Here is an 18,441-nt window from a genome sequence, read left to right as displayed (position 1 = left end):
GACCAAAGGATTAGGTTAATTGGGTGTCCCTTGCAGAGTGGTGGTACAACACCACCCAATATGCTTCGACAAAGCTTACTCATTTTGAGGCTTTTTATAGGTACTCCCACCTAAGCTACTTTCTTACATACCTAGCACTACCAAAGTAGAGGAAATTGAGACGGTGCTACAATCCAGGGACCTCATGCTTAACTCATCCACCATAACCTACATAGAGTTCAAGAGTGGATGACTAACTATGCTAACTTGAGAAGAAAAGAACAAGAATTTGCAGCGGGGGAGTGGGTATACCTTAATCTCCAACCATGCAGCCAAACCTTTGTAGCATACCATTAGAATTTGAAACTAGTGCTAGGGATGTAATCGGTCCAATTTGGTCCGGTTTTAGACAAAATTTGAGATCAGACCGGTATGCACTAGTTTTGTATTTTCGAAAACCGATTGCGCACCGGTTACCCTCCTAAACCGATACCTCCATTTTTACTGGTTCGGTCCCTTTTTCCAGTTTTAATAGTATTAATATATATTAGTATTAGTTATAGTGATTAGAATAATTATATATTAGTATTTGTTATAATGATTTTAATTTATTATAACTATATCATTGATAGTGATAGTATTAATATTACTATATCATTATTATATGTAATTATTTAGTATAGTGATTTATGTAGTAATTTATATAGACTTAGAATATATTACTAATAGTAATATAGTATATAGTATTAGACTATTAGTATTATGCCATAAAATGTTATTAATATACATATTTTATGATTAAAACATATAATCAAATAAATTTTCATGTTTAAAATTAAAATTTTATGTTATAAATTATAATAACATTATCTTATATATTATATATATAAATTATATATAATATTTAAAAAAATTAATTTAAAATATATAATATAGCAAACCGGTCCGGTCCAATCCTAAAAAACATTAAACCGAAATTGGACTGATACCAACCAGTTTTGGAACTAAGGGAACCGATTCAGGCCGGTCATATTTCCGATTAATTTTTACACCCTTAACTAGCATTGCTATTCTACAGTGCTTCTAAATCAACAGCCAAATTGGAGAAGTGGCATACAAACTGAGATTGTCGTCCACAGCTTAGACCCCCATCTTCCACATCTCCCAACTTAAGAAACATTTGGGAGAACACATCACAGTAGCAACAATACTGCCCCCGATTAACCCTTAAGGGGTTTTGCAACCAGAACTAAAGGAGGTTCTGGACCGGCAAATCCGTCTACACATTTGTCCAGTTGTTGGTTCATTGGCAGGTACAAGATAGAGAGGACTCCACTTGGGAAAACTATTACAAACTAAAGGCTTCCTTTCCACACCTCGTGGGCAAGAGTTTTAAAAGATGAGGGATTGCTATACAACGGAGCCACTTGTCAGTAGAGGCAACCAAGGTGCCGACTACGAATAAAGGTCTATGGGGGTGACAGAGAGGAAGAGAAGAGTTGATTGTGGGTTAGCTAAGGGAATTTTCTCTCTATACAAAATACAATACAATTCACTCAATTTCTCTTTATAATCTTCTGAGATTATTCACTCTCTAAGTGAGCTCAACAATTTATTCATCGGATCCCGCAAGTAACCGTCCATTAACTAGTACAAAGGCCCGAATCCTTGTCAAAAGATTAATCGAATGGGTAAATCTCTAATAAAACAAATCACTTGGGGGCAAAGCTGAAGCCCATTTATTTACAACCCCAGCTAGTCTTTAACTTAGAAATGAACGACCATAAACTCATAACAAAATACAAATGCAACAACCAGTAGCAATACTAAGGCTATACAGAGATTTCGAAGCCATTCAACCCAATAACAATAGTGTTTGGTTAGTAGATATCTGGAACAAAAACCTATAAACAAATTGTCTTCTTCATAAGGGGCCCAAGCCGAATTTCTGTGCACTCTTGAACACGAAGGGAACGCAACCCAACCAGAAGCACATATTTTGCCACTCCATATAGAACTACCCTCTTAACTTCCACAAGCCATGCACTCTTCACGGTTTGTTAAAGAGCATACCATCTGTGCCATCTTGGTATTAACATCATCGTCCACCACCTTGGGCTTATCCTGCATTACCAACGATACATTTTACGTAATCATGTATAGAAAATAACCGAAATGGTGAAAGTGATGTAATCAACAACAATCATTACTTTGAGAGTGGAAGTATCAACAGTGAACTTGATGGCGTCAGCAGCTGCTCTTGATCGCAGATAATACATCCCTGTCTTCAGACCCTTTCATATATCCAGGAACGAGAAAAGAGGCAGTCAGTACAGGTTGTTTTAAGCATTATAATTATGCACAGGAGAAACAAAACATCTGCTACCCAGAATGTCAAAACTAGCAACGACCTTCACAGCTTCATGACAATATGGAAATTGAAAATAATTGGACTACATTCGTTTTCTTTTTGTTTAAAATACATTCATGCCTGCCAGGAATTTAAAGTTAATACCTTGGACCATGCATAGAAGTGCAAGGAGGTGAGTTTGCCAAAATTGGGTTGGTCCATGTGTATGTTGAGGCTCTGGCTCTGATCAATGTAGCAGCCACGATCAACAGCCATATCAACCAATGTCTTTTGCTTAATCTCCCAAACAGTTCTGTTTGCAGCAAATTGTCTTAGAAAAAATACCAAGCCAAACTAGGGCAAAATACCAAGTAAATAAAATATCATACTTGTAAATATCTTTCAGTTCCTCTGGAATCTCGTTTATCTTCTGAACAGATCCATTCTCATAAATGATCTTGTTCTTAATTGCAGGAGACCACAGACCCATCTCAGTTAAGTCATTAAGAAGATGTTTGTTCACCACAACAAATTCACCACTGAGAGAGAGACAGAGAGAGAGAGAGAGAGAGAGATAGAGAGAGAGAGAGAGAGAGACAGAGAGAGATTACAAGGCAATCATGGACAATACTGAAAAAGCTGGACCATACAGGATGGCAGATCAAACCTTAGAACTCGCCGACTGTATATGTTGGAGGTATATGGTTCAAAACACTCATTATTACCAAGAATCTGACTGGTGGAAGCAGTCGGCATAGGGGCTACAAGAAGTGAATTTCTAACACCATTCTTGGATATCATCTCCCTAAGAGCATTCCAATCCCACAGATTTGAAGGTGTTACGCCCCACATGTCTGGCTGAAGAATTCCCTGTAGAATACAACTATCTAAGCAAAGAGTTGGGCATTTTTTATGAAGACCAAAACAGCTAAATTGGAGTAGATGACAAATTAAGAACTCCTATGATTTCCACAGTTATTTTAACTTAAATACCTTGCTCACAGGACTCCCATTATATGTTTCATAGGGCCCTTCTTTTTCAGCTAACTCAGAAGAGGTTTTCAGGGCATGGTAGTATATGGTCTCAAATATGTCTTTGTTCAGCTGTTGAGCCTGCAGTCAGTACCCAAAATCAACTCTCAAGCCAAAATGGTTAAGGTTAAGAGAGTACCAAACGCCAGAAATAAGTTTTACCTCCGGTGACTCAAATGCCATGCCAAGCAAAATGAAGGTATCAGCCAGACCCTGAACTCCAATTCCAATAGGTCTATGTCGGAAATTTGACCTTCTTGCATTTTCAACTGGGTAGTAGTTAACATCAATTATTCTGTTGAGGTTGGTAGTAACTATTGCAGTGACCTGCCCCAACAGCACAAGTATAATTAAGCTACAAGAGATTCTTTAACAATTGACATTCCACAAAAGGGCAAGAGAAAGAATGAAGTTTATATCAAGCGACTAATATTAAGAACAATTTGGCATCAACAATAACTCAAACCTCTGCTAGTTTTTCAAAGTCAAAAAGTCGGTTCTTAGAGCCTCTGCTACCAACAAGTTTAGATGGATGTGACTCCATAGGAACTCCCTAATAACGGACAAAACAATGAATGCCAGATCAGTAACCAGTAATTCCAAAACCAACAAAAAGGCAACGGCATCAATATGTCCGCCAGTTATATCAAACCTTCTCCCTGACATATCGTGGAAGAGCAATTGATGCAAGATTGCATACAGCAGTCTCTGTTGGACTTGTATACTCAATTATCTCCGTACATAAGTTTGAAGATTTGATGGTTCCCAGATTTTGTTGGTTGCTTTTCCTGTTGCAAGCATCCTAAAATAATAAAGAAAATCCACAATTAATAATGTACAAAATTAAGAAACTGAACAGCATAAAGATTTCAGAATGGTTTGCATGAATGACCTTAAAAAGCATATAAGGGGTTCCAGTTTCAATCTGGGATTTCAAAATTTCAAACCAGAGATTCTGCGCCTGGACAACCTTCTTTGCCTTCCCCTATAAAGAACAATGGTGCGGTCAAATAAACAAAACCCAATAAGCCACAATACACATCTAACAAGCAAAATAAATCCAGGTCAAAATTGGATATACCTCTCCTTCATATTTTGTATACAATTTCTCAAATTCTTCACCCCAACAGTCTGCCAAACCTGGAGACTCATTTGGACAAAACAATGACCAATGTCCATTACTTTGGACTCTTTCCATGAAGAGATCAGGCACCCATAGAGCATAAAATAGATCCCGTGCACGATGCTCCTCCTAAAAGGATGAATATTAAAAGACTTCATACAATGAAAGTAACAGCCACACAACTCAAACTAAAAGAAAGCACAACACCACACACAAGATAAATGAGGACAAGTTTGCAGCTAATGGAGAAACACTGTCCTTCACAGGTGGATAGAAAATGAGCCACTTTAGCCATACCTTTCCATGGTTCTTTCTTAGATCTAGAAACTCAAATATGTCTGCATGCCATGGCTCCAAGTACACAGAAAATGCACCTAGAACAGGTTAAGTATGTTATTAAAACTAGATAACCTTCCAACAATGTTCATGAGAAAAGATCATAGATATACCTTTCCTCTTGCCTCCCCCTTGATCAACATAACGTGCTGTATCATTGAATACACGTAGCATTGGAACAATGCCATTGGATGTCCCATTTGTGCCACGAATATAACTTCCAGTAGCACGAATATTGTGGACAGAGACACCAATTCCACCTGCTGATTTGCTGATAACAGCGCATTCCTTCAAGGTGTCATATATACCTTCAATGCTATCATCTTTCATGCACACAAGGAAGCAGCTACTCAACTGCCAAATTGCATCAACAAAATCAACCAAATCACTCCTTGACATTGCAATGCCTGACAAGAAAAGAGAGGGAAAAAACAAAAAGTATTCAAATATATACACAAACGTACTTGAGGCCTTGGGGTCCCCGCATTAAAAAGGGTGGGAGAAGCATGAGTGAACCATCGCTGAGACATCATATGATATGTTTTGATGGCAGAATCAATATCATCCTTGTGAATTCCAACAGCAACCCTCATCAACATGTGTTGAGGCCTTTCTACAAGCTTTCCTTGGACCTTCAATAGGTAGGACCTCTCAAGGGTTTTGAAACCAAAGTAATCATAGTCAAAATCTCGATCATATATGATTACACTGTCCAAGCGAGCAGCATTCTGAAACAAGTACAGTTTTACATAAAGTATATCAATAATAGAAAAAAGGCAATACACTCGACATCTCATATCTTTGAAAAAAGAATTTCAGAAATGTGATTTTTTTTTTCTTTTATGGTGCCTAATATGAGCTCATGTATTGTTTTTTTTTCTTCCTCCTTTCTTCTATTTTCAAGAGGGTGAAGACAAATCAAGATGGAAATTTTTCTGGACCTGGTTATTATTTTTTAATTGTAAAGTGATATATTTGCAACAAAGGGTCACAAAAGATATGATGCAATTCTGTGATTGATCGATTAGATAACCACCCAATAAGATTTTAATAGCACGACAGCAACCCTTACATTGCTCTTACAAGGGAAGGAAGTATACTTGATGACCCTTTGGAATTGCAGTAGGTAATAAAACTTTTCATAGTAGCTCTTTTAATTGTAAAGCTTTACTAGAAAGCTTACTGTTAAAAAGTTATTTATTGTTTGATAAACATATAGCTAAAAGCACTTTTAAAGTTAGTTATAAATTATAATGGTTTTTTTTTTAAATGTAGCATTATTTGTAGGAGCTTTTTAACAAAAATTTCAATTTGGTGGTTTTTTAAAAAGTGGATCGTCAACTCTTTTAGTTAACTTTTTATAAATTTGTCAAATACACTATTTTTTCTTTAACTATTAAAAGTACTTTTTATGCCTCCAAACATGCACTAAAACATCTGTTTATAAAATAATATGGGTCTATTTGGAGTTGCATTAAAAGTCTTAAAAAATATTTAAATATTCTTAAAAGTTCTTTAATAAAAAAAATTATATTATTTAGATTTTACATATTAAAGTATTTTTTAATCTCAAGCAAACTAAAAGTACATTTGAAGAAAATATCATTTTGATATTTTTTTTTCTCAAATATGCTTTTTTAGATAATTTGAAATATAATTCAAATTTTGAAAAGACTATCAATAGACAAAAATACTCATAATTTTTAAATAATTACTACTTTCAAACTTTTAAAAATATAATCATAATTTTTTAAAAACATCAAATAATTAGTATTTCTACTTCAAAACACTTTTTTTTTAATTTATTTCTAAACAAATATAACATGTTTGAAAATGATTTAAGCCATGGTTTCTAATACTTTTTTGCTTATCAAAAAAAAAAAAAACATGGTTACCAAACAGTAAATAATTTTTGAATAATAAATTTTATTATTTAAGCTATAAATTATAAGTCCTAACACTATAAACTATATTTTCAACTATAATCTCAAACATATACCATGTTTAAAGTCTGTTTGGAGTTGTAGTATAAAACTTAAAAAGTGTTTAAATAGTTTTAAGAACTATTTAATTAAAAATTTAGATTGTTCAAGTGTTATATATTAAAGCACATTTAATCTCAAATAAACTAAAAAGCACGTTTAAAAAAACATCAATTTGATTTTTTTTTCTCAAACATGATTTTCTAAATAATGCAAAACATAATTCAAACATGCACTTAATAAATTTATAAAAGTACTTTAAGCATCTAAAAAAAACTAAAAGTCCACTTTTTCAAAGAACATAAAATTAAAGCTTTTTTTATTTATATATATATATATATATATATATATATATATATATATATTAAAAAAAAAAACTCATACAAATAACACTATTTTTTTAAAATCAATCATAACTAATTTTAAAAGTAATTTAGGCTCATGTTTACCAAACAATGAACAATTTTCTAGTAGCAGAGATTTTTAATAAAAATCTACTATAAAAAACTTCTTCCTACCACAATCTCAAACAAACACTCCAGTATTCAAATGAGGCCTAAGTGTTAATAAAAAGCTTTAGAATGACATCATTGAATTCAAAGATAATTTCATATATAAAAAAGTAATTTTTAAGGGTCCATATAATGACCATAATTTAAATATATCAATGCAGTAGCAATAAACATGTATGAGTCGAATGCACTTGTTCTGATGCCAAACAGCGTTTAGACAAGTTTCATCCTATTTCTATATAAAACAACATGACCATTACTCAATATAAGCGATAGAAGAATTACCTCCATGATTATTTCATAAACATCATCAGCAATCAGAGCAGCCTTCAGCCCTGATCTCTCACTAAAATGATTGTACATGTCTTTGATCCTGCATTGAATACTCACCAAAGTCAAATTAAATCTGCTAGTTTAAACTAAATAAGAGAATGGAAATACAGTGACTCTTACGTCTCCGAGAACGACTTTTTTGTGTTTTTGTGAAGATTCGAGACAACAATTCTTGCAGCCAACTGCATCATACAAAATCCAAAACTGAGCAGATCTAAACGAACGCATCAATTTGGTCAAATCGACAATTTAGAGCAGTATGCAGAATTAGAATCCCTGGAAGAATTACAAGTTTTCAAGTATCCCAGCCCAACAAAAAAGCAGCAATAAAAAGAACGAAAAATTGAAAGTAGATATAATTTACATTCGAAAATAATTTTAGGAAAAAGAAAATCTACAAACGATAGACTTCTTTTTTACCATTCTAAACAGTTGAACAAAACTTGCATAAGAAAATCAATAGAAATTGAGTAATCAAACAAGACCTAGATCTGAAACTCGTAAAAATAATTCTTATAACCAAATCAAATCCATTAAACAAAGATATAAACGAAGCCAAAACCCAGAGTGAGGAAACAATAATAAACAAAGAGATTAGTAAACAGACGGAAGCATAGTCGGGGTGGTTAGCGGTCATGGCAGCGGCGGTTTCGGCGGCCAATTCATCGAGCTGGCTGGTGGTGACTCCCTTATAGACCCCGGCGCAAACCTTCTGTGCCACCAACACGGGGTCACAGTGCTCCACGTTCAGACCATAGCTAAGCTTCTTCAAGCGCGCCGTGATCTTGTCGAAATGGACGCGTTCCTGGCGCCCATCCCTCTTCACCACGTACATTTTTCAAAGGAAGGTCTGTTTCTTTCTCTCTCGGTCTCGGTGCGAGGAATTTGGTCGAACTAGTCTGGTGCGCAGAGAGAAACAGATAACGTGGGGGATTATATAGAAAAAGAGAGAGAAGGCGGGCTTGGATTTTGAAAACTGGGAGAAGCAGAAGTTGTAGGGCTGATTTGATTGGTGAGTTTCCCGGGTCTTGGGTATTCGAAAATTAGGCGCCAAAATTCGCGGGGTGCGGGAGGAGCGTTTGCTAGTAGTATCGTGACTTTAAGTAAGTGCGGCGCCGGTGAGGTGAGGCTAAGCGATTAGACAGTTGGCGTTGGGGGACCACTCCTCCCGATCGAAAACCACCTTAAAGTAAAGTTGTCTGGATTGAATAGACTCTCAAAATGCGAACTGACGCGCCTTTTGTTTTGGCGGGTTGACCTTTTTTATTCTGAATAATCCTAAACGAACTGAAGGTGTGCGCACTGCAGTCTTTTTATCTCAACCCAACTTTTAAATAGACCGAAATTTTTTTTTATTAAAATAATTATTTATTATATATATTATACATTGCACATAATTTTTTTTTTTATATTTTTCTTTATCAAATATATGACGTAGAAATAAAATAAAAAGAAATTTAAAAACAATTATAATGTGAAATTTATAAGATGATAAATAGTAAAACTAAAAATACAAAGATATAATACATTGGTGCATTTCGTCGATATGCAACTTCGATGCATGTAGCAGTTCCCCTTTCTTAAAGTGTTAGATTCGTAAACATATCTTATAATTATTTGCTTGGGAGTCTTGTTGGCGTTCGTCATACAAGTTTCTGTGATTCCTCGCCAGGGGTTCAACGTCCTATATTTTGCCCTTTAGTGGGGCATTCTTTGTTTAGTCATGGCAGAAGATCTGTCTTTCTGCGTGGATAAATTGCATTTGTCCGAGTTAGAAATTGAGGAAATTCTCATTTAAGACCAGTTTCTTGTGTTTACATTGGAGCAGTTCAAATGTTGTCTTTTGTTCAAACTTTTGACGGCAATTTCGTTAATAAGGAAGCCTTCGAGAATACAATGAAATCGGCATGGAATCCTAAGGGAATAAAGTTCTGTAATCTCAGTAATGGTCTATTTCTTGCCCAGTTTACATAGGCTTTGGATAAAGCTCGTGTTGTTCAAAATGGGCTGTGGTTTTTTGTCAGAAGTCTTCTATTGATGCAGGATTACGATGGGAATTGCCAAATTTATAATATTTTCTTGCATTTGTCATGTTTCTGGATTGGGCTTTATGATTTGTCTTTGAATTGTATGAATACTTCATAGTCCACCTCATTAGTAATTCTAGTGGGAGAGGGAAGGATATGAATTTACAAGAATCTGCATTACCATTGGATGAATTTTTTAGAACACTGTTAGTGGATTAGCCATATTGATAAAAGTAGCCTGCAACAGATTAGCTATATTTAAATTCTTCCGCTTTTAGCTGTAATAAATGTAAAGATAAAATCAAATTTGATTATTACTATACCACGTGCAAATTTTTATTTTATTATTTTTATGTAACTCTCCCTCTTTCCTTTGGATATTTTCAGAAAATTTGGTAGAATAAAATATAGTTGGATTGAAAAATAGAATATATATGGTTAAAAAATATATAATTTTTTAACCCATCATTTATTTAAAATATGATTACTAATTAATATATAATATGTATAATAGTAAAATATGATAAAATAATATATTTAATTTTTTTAATTATTAATTACTCATTACTATATAACGAATAAATAGATAATTCAATATAGATATTTGATATAAATAGTCGAAAAATTTATCTTATATTAATTTATTGTTATATAATAAAAAAATAGTTCTTTTAATATGGAGACTAACGTGAATAGAATAACCAAAATATAAATTCATATTACATTCATAAAAAATATCATTTACATATGTATAATTCATTAATAATGCTCTTAAATCAATTCAAGTTAAATTGGACATTCGGCAGCCTCTTCCACACCTTAAATGTCTCTGTTTATGCAACTCTGCTCCAATATGAGTTCGCTTGAAATATGAGGCATTTGAATCATGACTGTGAATTATGGGTAACTCATCAACCGAATTTTGAGAATAAGGGTTTTATGTATTGGGCTTGGTTATATGTGGATGAGAATTTGTTGAGGAATAGGGGATGAATGACACGCTGGAAGGATACAAATGTTGGTAAGTTGTTATCTGTTAAAAGGTGATCATTCTCGCTCGGAGAGTCCTTCTCAAGTAATGGTTGTGTTGGTTTTTAAACTTAAAAATGATTAAAATATTAAAGTAAAAAATAATATGAACCATTACTGTTGTTTAATATCAATTTGATTATCTAAATTTAAATGAAAATATATTATGGTAACTTTAATCAATTTATGTCACTTGAAGATAACAGTCTTAACCGCTTGTCAACCAAACAAAGGATTTTGTCTTTTGGTGAATTAAAAACATTTTCAATATATTATCTGATAAAGTGTTCATTCATTTTAATTGTAATTTTTTACAAGTGTCATTTCATTCCAGTTGTGACTTTTCATAAGTGCTCTTTCATTATCTATAAACAGGAAACCTCCTCACTCACAAATTTATTAACTCCAAATTCTTTACAAAAATTAGAGAAACATTTCATCATTCTTTTTTGGGGCTTTAGCTATTTTATATTGGGTTTGAGGATCTCATTTTGTGTGCACCGACAAAGAGATTAACATGAATTGACGTTATTGTATATTGAAAGTAGATTGTCAAGAAGTCGAGTGCATATTTAAATTTTGGAGGTGACAAAATTTATTTTAAAAAAAGCGTCCATCACAACGTGCCTCGATACTGAATTATCTTTTTCTAATTTTTTATTGTTATTTTAAATATTCTCTAATTTATAAATCATTTCAAAATATTTACCAACATGTTCTTCGAATGGAAGTCATTAGTGACGAGATATTCAAATATGGAAGAGTAGATCCATCGTTGGAGTATATCGGCGGACAGCCAACCCCCTGTTCTTATTGAGCTCACAGATGCGAACGGATACCTCACCTCTCGTATTCTACGGATGAGGCCCCCCCAGGTGGGGGCTGGATGGTGGAGGGCAGGCGAATTGGGTGCAGGGCCTTGCCGCCCACACCTAGTGGAACCCGCTAATAACGTGATTCTCTCGAAATGCTAGGATTACAAGGATAAATATCATTACGTTGTTAGCTGAAAATTATTATAAAAAGTAAATTCTTTTGTTTTTCTTCAAGCAAATTAATACTTTTGTCTGAATTCTACATAAATTAAGGGAATTTTAAACTACCGTTATATCTTCAATAATGTGATATTGTTTACTAATTATTTAGATATTAATAAAATTCAAACTATTTTTCATGTTCAAATATTAATTGCAGGAATATTAGAAAGGTCATTACTACTTGATTTGCTTGATATCCAAGTCTATATTATTAACTATTATTATTATTATTATTATTATTATTATAATTTATCACCTCGCAAACCACGTCAGTCTTCTGTCTCAGACTCGCGCGTGACGACACAGTGCAGAAACCTCGCGCTCGAAACAAGGTCAGGAACTCCCTCAAAGTCAGAAAAAGTCGTTCTGTAAGTGAAAAAGTGGAAGAAATGGCCGAAGAAAAGGAATCGACGTCCATTCCTCTGAGTCTAGCTGAAAATGGTGGCGAGGATCCAACCAAGTCTACCCCTAGCTCCCCCAACAACTCCTCCACTCGCAAGGTCCACCTTTCTTCTACCTCTCCCTTTGACTGCCGACTGGGCGGATCTACTAGATCCTGGGTCCCTTTGATTATTTTTTGCCAAAGGAGTTTATCTTGTGCTGTCTGTACGGATTTAGTACCATAAATGTGGGGAAGGGTCGGATAATAGTTAGAGACTTCGACCCAGAGTTGCAAGCACAGGAGGATAGCATTGAAATATTTTTTTCCTCTCTCTCGCGCTAGTTAGTCTCAAAATCTATCTCAATCTCGAGTTCTGAGATAACGTTAAAGAATATTACCCGGATCACCCGATTTGTAGTGTTGAATGATAAATTACCTAGACTGGACCTAGTAATTTCCCAATCAGGATATTTGCATATAAAGCACGTACCCTGTACTCTTGCTTAAGCATGGCACAGTTTGGGTGGAATATATTGAGATTTATTCGGATTTACGTTTTCCTGTTTGGATAGTTTTTGTTGTGTCATAAAAGAAATGAAGCTACCATGTTTTTTAACTTGTGATTTCTTGTTCCGTTAACCTGTTCAGGCTTGCTGTTTTGTTCTTCAGATTTGGGTCTCGAAGAAGTTTATGACTGGATGGTAATAAGTTTAACTATTCCTCTTGATGCGGTTGTCGCTAATGAATTTCTATCTACAGGACTGATGTTACATTGTATTGTGAAATTGCAGTGTAGTTCTTTTCCCCGTTGCAGTTACATTTTTTGTTACTTGGTGGTTTATTCAATTTGTTGATGGTTTCTTCAGTCCAGTATATGCCCAGCTTGGCATTGACATATTCGGTAAGTTTTTTTGATGCACTATTCGTTATTTTGAGTTTTTAATGTTATGAAATATGAGGATCATATATATTTGAGCCTTACTTAAATAACTGGTGATTTTAAACCGTGCTAAATTAGAGTTATTCTCCTTGACATGAATAGGGAAGCTCAACTGTAATTAATTTGAAATCGTGCTAGAAAATGGAAGGAAGAAAACCAAGTTATTAAAAATTGGTTCATCTATTGCATAGTAATTTTGAGTTATTCTCCCCCTTGTAATTTTATTCTTACATTTTAACGAGCAGACCTTGTGGATTATGAACTAAGTATTCAGTGTGGGACAGGGGAGAGGCCAAATATTTTTAGATTAGAATAAATAGTTCAATTGAATTTTTTAGGAACACTATCAATAAAGTGATACAATGTATAAATAAAGTGAATAAAAATAGGAAAGAAAAAAATAAATCTTGAAATTTCATTCTTCAAATAATTTCAAAAATTTTACATGTAGGCTTGTTATATGTTGCAATTAAAAGAAAGAGGCTAAACTTTGGAAACGAGTTACATATGAATTAAAAAGAAAGAGAGATAATTATATATGTGAAAGATAAACTAAGATTTGGGCTTTCTAAATAATGTATAATAGTACAAAATATTAAAAGATTTTAAGTCGTACATGAATTACATACTGTGTAGCCTACCCAGGCTAACTTAGATTTTTTCATTAAATATATTTTATTAAGATAATTATAAGTTTTAAGTGAGAAATAGTATAATATCAAATTATAAGCTTTTGGTCTTGAAATTTCATTCTTCAAATAATTTTAAAAAAAGAAATAGTATAATATCAAATTATAATTTTCTTCAAATTAAATACAATAGAAAAAAGTGCTGAAGACCAAAAGCTAATTTGATGATGAAAAAGATGTCCCACTTAAACAATTAGGTACAATATACACTCCTTACGATTTGATGAGAGAGTGGCCAACTTATAAACTTAAATATACAAAATTGTCAAAAGTACCTATTGAAAAAAAAAAAAAAAAATTGTCAAAAGTTGGAAAGGAAGACATGCAACCAAAGCACCTGGTGAAATTTTTTCTTCAAGCCTTGGGAAGTCCAGGGGTCCCCCCCCCCCCCCCCCCCAACTCGCTTCGTCCCTGGTGTCGGGGCAAATGATTGAAGTTGTCTAACGTGATGAGGTTTGGTTGGAGTGCTAAGTTATTTGGGAAACTTGGTGTGTGTGGGCATCAGAGAACAGATGATGATCTGGATCATGTTGATTCCCATTGTATCTGGCTGGTTAGTGTGACTCGACTGGCCTACGATGCCTGTACCATGTCTCAGAAGATTTTATCTCTCATAATGATGTATTTACTGTGACATTACATACTTCTTGTATACATAAAACTTGCTACGTCATATAATCACATTCTCCTGCTTCACCCAATTTTTATTTGGGCTTGTATTTTTTGTATTTTGTTTTTTGCTCTTGGTACTTATTCTTGAACTTGCCTTTATATTCTACATCTTTGATTATGTGTCAAGGTATTTATAAGAAGAAAAAAAAAAAATTATCTCAAGGCACTTGGTTTCTGATGCAGGGCTTGGGTTTATCACATCTTTACTTTTTGTATTCTTTGTTGGTGTTTTTGTTTCATCCTGGATTGGTAGCACTCTTTTCTCACTTGGAGAATGGTTCATAAAGCGAATGCCTTTCATCCGACATTTATACTCGGCCTCCAAACAAATTAGTGCTGCAATTTCTCCAGGTACTAGTTTTCGTTCTGCTAACTCTGTAGCATTTATGAATATGTGTTCTTCTCTCCCTTCCTAAGGGGGTTTCTATGGCACACTTCCTATGCACTGGGTTACTCCCCTTTGCACTTTAGTAAAACTGATTTTTTTTTTTTTTTAATTTTTCAAAAAAAAAGTGAGTAATATTTGGTTTAATAGGTTAAAATGCTTAGACATCACTGCCTGTGACAGTGGCTGGGCCACTCATGCTTCATTGGGTAGGGATGTCATGCCAGGCCATTGTATTTATCTGTTGTTTCTAGCTTTCTATAAAAAACGTAGGATACTTTATTTGTATGCATTTACGTTGCAGTCATGGTGAATAACTTGCTTAGGCATGCCCACTATGGTTTTTTTTTATAAGTGGGCATGCCCGCTATGTAATCATTAGATTCACAGATAATTTTGGAGTTTATTCATCATTTATATATGGCTGTCTGCATATGAATCTAAGGATTTTTGCTTTGTTTTACTAACCAAACTAAAATTTCAAGATCCAAACTAAAATTTCAAATCTTGAAAGATATGTTTCTCAAAACATATTGTGTAAGAAGGATGGAAAATCTATTGATCATCTTTTTCTTCATTGTGAGGTGGCGACATTGTTGTGGAATGAGATTTTTGTTAAGGTTGGCATTTTTTGGGTGATGCCTATGCATGTGGTGGATTTCTTTGCATGATGGCCAGGTATTGAGGGGAGTAGTATTAACTCTGCTGTGATGGATGATCCCCCTGTGCCTACTTTGGTGTTTATGGTTAGAAAGGAATGGGAGGTGCTTTGAGAATTCTGAACATTCTATGGGGAACTTAGGGAGTTTTTCCTTAGTACTTTAAACTTTGGGTGAAGAATCTTGTAAGGAACCGGAATGATTGTAAATAGTTGTTTTTCTGCTTTAGTTTGTAAGTAGGTGTTTCTCATTTGTATACATCCTGTATACCTGGGTTATGCCTATTTACTTGGAAAAAAATTTCTCATATTAATTATAAAAAAAAAAAAAAAAGAGGTTTCTCAAAACATCTTTGATGATATGATTGAATCTTGCACCGTTGCACAGAATTGTTTGCTAATATTATGCGGACTGGTCACATATACGCATGACATTGCTTTCTTCTTACCAGTCAAGCTGGTGATATATATGCATTATGTACGTGTTAACTTAAGCTTGGTGTTTGAATGGCATACAGAAGCTACTTTTTTGGCCATTGATTTTGATTTTGAATGATTTTGTTTGCCAGATCATGGCAACTCTATTAGTATGCTTTAAACTACCATGATGGCATTACCTTCTCTGCAGACCAAAACACCACAGCTTTTAAAGAGGTAGCAATTATTCGTCACCCCCGTGTTGGTGAATATGCCTTTGGTTTCATCACATCAAGTGTCACCCTTCAGGTACTCCTTGTATCCCCTTTTATCTTGTAGAACTGGTCCCAAGAAAAAAAAAAAAAATTGCTTGAGAATGTTGAACCTTAATGCTTGAGTCACATTCATAGAAATTATTGTTTTTTTCATTTTATGATTTTGTAAGCTTTTCTGTGGCTTTCATTTGACTAGACAAGGATACAGTAAAAGTAAAAAGGCCACATGACCTGCCAGTCTGATATGAAAATTTCTATTTCCTAATGGAAATAGAGTCTGATCTAAGGGGACATTTGGACACTGATGAGGCACAAAATTCTCAAAATTTCTCATAATTTCATTCTCAAACATTATTCTAACACAAAACACTTTTCAATTTCAAATCTTTAACTTTTTCATCTAATCATTACTTAATCATTATCCAAACACAAAAACCTAACAACTTTTGTAAACTTCAAACTAATACACAAAAATCAATGCAACTTGTACAAACTTTAAAATAAAAACAATTTTTTAACTTTATAATATTTTTATTTAATTTTTCTCTCTTCCCAAAACCCAATAAAACATATTAACTCAAACCATTTTATTACTATTCCAGAATTCTTAGATACTCTAAGTGTCCAATCGAGCCCTAAAACTTCTAATGGTTCTGCGGGATTGTGTGAATATTTACATCAATCATGTTATCTTGCTGTTTATTGTCTTTCAAATTACTCATATCTTCTTTTGTTGGTTGGTCTTTTATCACAGGGAGATAATGAAGACGAAGAGTTATGTAGTGTTTTTGTCCCAACAAACCATCTCTACATTGGTGATATATTGCTAGTCAACTCCAAAGAGATCATTAGACCAAATCTTTCTATCCGAGAAGGCATAGGTGCGTCTTCTGTTTACTGTAGCTATCTCTACTTTGATATTTTTACACTGTATTTTGACAACATATCTTGGTCCTTCTCCTCTTTATTCGTGAAGGAAAATTCTTAATACAATCTGGTAGCACATTTGGCTGGGAACTGTGCCTTAAAAAACGTAGGTTACTAGTTTCACTCTTACCCAATAACACCACCATGCCTTTGGGTCTACTCACTTTGTAAACAATTTTTTTTTTTTTTTTTTTTTTTATAGGTAAACAAAACTTTATTACTCAAAGAATAGGCCTAGCCCAGTATATACAAGAAATTGTAAACGAAACTCAAAATACAAAAAACAAAAATCAATATTCTGGAATTTAAGGTCATGTTATTATATTTGGCAAGATTTTTCTTTCCCTGCTTTTATGCTTGTGGGTCGTATTTTTTATTTTAGTCTTTGTTATTAGTAGCATCTGCTTCTATCTTTTGCCGAAACCACCAATTTCAGCATATCTATAATAATTCTGCTAACTTACCGATCAATAAAAAAGGGTATGCTAACTGTGTAACATCTCCTTGGATGTTATAATTTCTTTTTTTCATGCAAGAGATTAGATGTATTGAAATGAGTGGAAGCAGCTCAATGGAGTGCCTTCCTTCACTCTAAATAATGTAAATAGTGACCTGAGGCGATGCATGGATATTGAAATTTTTGTTGTTTATCTTACAATATAGACGTTTATCTGTTTTTTCTTACATTTTTGGGCAATACTACAGAGATAATTGTTTCTGGGGGTATGACAATGCCGCAAACAATTTCAGCTTTGGAAATGGTTACTCGGCAGAATGATAGAATCCCTTTGAACAGAATAGCCTAGTGAGATCAAAGAAGGGCATGCCTGGAAACATTGTAACTAGTCAAATCCCAGAACTATATGCGAGCGTAAAAGTCTTGTTTGATGATAGGAATGCTGAGATTACGTGGGTTCATTCATAATTTCACATCAGTAGGGTTCAGGATAAATCTTTACCATGTATGCTTTATGTTTTTAGTAGCAGAATTTATATATGGTGGTAAAAATTAATTTTTGGTGTCTGGAGGGAATGGTGTCGGGGCAGCTGCTGCTCATCTTCTTTGGTATATTTGTATAACATGATTGTATTGGCTTTTCTGTCATCTTTGTGCTCGAAAAAGAGAGAATAATAATATTGGAAACTTGACAATAAATATTTTAATTACTATTGGAAACTTGACAATAAATATTTTAATTACTATTGGAAACTTGACAATAAATATTTTAATTGTTGCATTGTACATTGTTTTGAGTAGTTGTATCCATTTAAAAACACCAATAACGATTACAATTTTTAAGAAAACACCTATTCGATCGCTATAGCAAAATATTCTCATCACCAAAAGCAAAGTAC

The 18,441-nt window shown here is 33.8% G+C and overlaps 2 protein-coding genes across 4 annotated transcripts; one reads left to right on the top strand and one right to left on the bottom strand.

Moving 5' to 3' along the window:
• Nucleotides 1–1,658: 1,658 nt before the first annotated feature.
• On the bottom strand, nt 1,659–8,783 carry LOC122303494 (ribonucleoside-diphosphate reductase large subunit-like). Its single transcript, XM_043115298.1, has 17 exons — nt 8,255–8,783; nt 7,768–7,829; nt 7,600–7,687; nt 5,285–5,548; nt 4,934–5,174; nt 4,782–4,858; nt 4,443–4,613; nt 4,254–4,346; nt 4,014–4,163; nt 3,828–3,914; nt 3,524–3,688; nt 3,323–3,442; nt 2,997–3,199; nt 2,719–2,868; nt 2,495–2,642; nt 2,190–2,273; nt 1,659–2,103 (listed from the first exon to the last, which is right to left on the bottom strand). Exons 1-17 carry the CDS (start codon nt 8,480–8,482, stop codon nt 2,005–2,007), a joined length of 2,430 nt encoding a protein of 809 aa, XP_042971232.1. The 5' UTR covers nt 8,483–8,783; the 3' UTR covers nt 1,659–2,004.
• Nucleotides 8,784–12,005: 3,222 nt separating this feature from the next.
• Nucleotides 12,006–18,241, top strand: LOC122303493 (protein LIKE COV 2-like). 3 transcript variants are annotated; one of them, XM_043115297.1, is made up of 8 exons: nt 12,007–12,240; nt 12,771–12,823; nt 12,914–13,023; nt 14,607–14,774; nt 16,095–16,192; nt 16,913–17,039; nt 17,629–17,685; nt 17,791–18,241. In XM_043115297.1, the coding sequence occupies exons 1-7, from the start codon at nt 12,130–12,132 to the stop codon at nt 17,640–17,642; spliced, it is 681 nt and encodes a 226-aa protein (XP_042971231.1). In that variant the 5' UTR covers nt 12,007–12,129; the 3' UTR covers nt 17,643–17,685; nt 17,791–18,241. The 3 variants fall into 3 exon arrangements, with proteins under 3 accessions (XP_042971230.1, XP_042971231.1, XP_042971229.1); XM_043115296.1 differs by lacking the exon at nt 17,629–17,685 and having other exon boundaries at nt 12,006–12,240; nt 12,792–12,823; XM_043115295.1 differs by lacking the exon at nt 17,629–17,685 and having other exon boundaries at nt 12,009–12,240.
• The last annotated feature ends 200 nt before the right edge of the window (nt 18,242–18,441 follow it).

This window comes from Carya illinoinensis, chromosome 3 (assembly GCF_018687715.1).
Source record: "Carya illinoinensis cultivar Pawnee chromosome 3, C.illinoinensisPawnee_v1, whole genome shotgun sequence".
NCBI classification, from domain to species: domain Eukaryota; kingdom Viridiplantae; phylum Streptophyta; class Magnoliopsida; order Fagales; family Juglandaceae; genus Carya; species Carya illinoinensis.
Note: the sequence above shows the minus strand (reverse complement) of the source record. Positions and strands in the feature narration are given on the sequence as shown.

Excerpts from the sequence above, each read along its gene's own strand:
- LOC122303493 (XM_043115295.1), top strand. The coding sequence starts at position 12,130 with ATGGCCGAAGAAAAGGAATCGACGTCCATTCCTCTGAGTCTAGCTGAA. Across the intron at positions 12,241-12,770 it reads ACAACTCCTCCACTCGCAAG|GCTTGCTGTTTTGTTCTTCA; the intron begins GTCCACCTTTCT and ends TAACCTGTTCAG. Across the intron at positions 12,824-12,913 it reads AAGAAGTTTATGACTGGATG|TGTAGTTCTTTTCCCCGTTG; the intron begins GTAATAAGTTTA and ends GTGAAATTGCAG.
- LOC122303494 (XM_043115298.1), bottom strand. The coding sequence starts at position 8,482 with ATGTACGTGGTGAAGAGGGATGGGCGCCAGGAACGCGTCCATTTCGAC. Across the intron at positions 4,164-4,253 it reads CCCCTTATATGCTTTTTAAG|GATGCTTGCAACAGGAAAAG; the intron begins GTCATTCATGCA and ends TTATTATTTTAG. Across the intron at positions 2,643-2,718 it reads GAACTGAAAGATATTTACAA|AACTGTTTGGGAGATTAAGC; the intron begins GTATGATATTTT and ends TGCTGCAAACAG.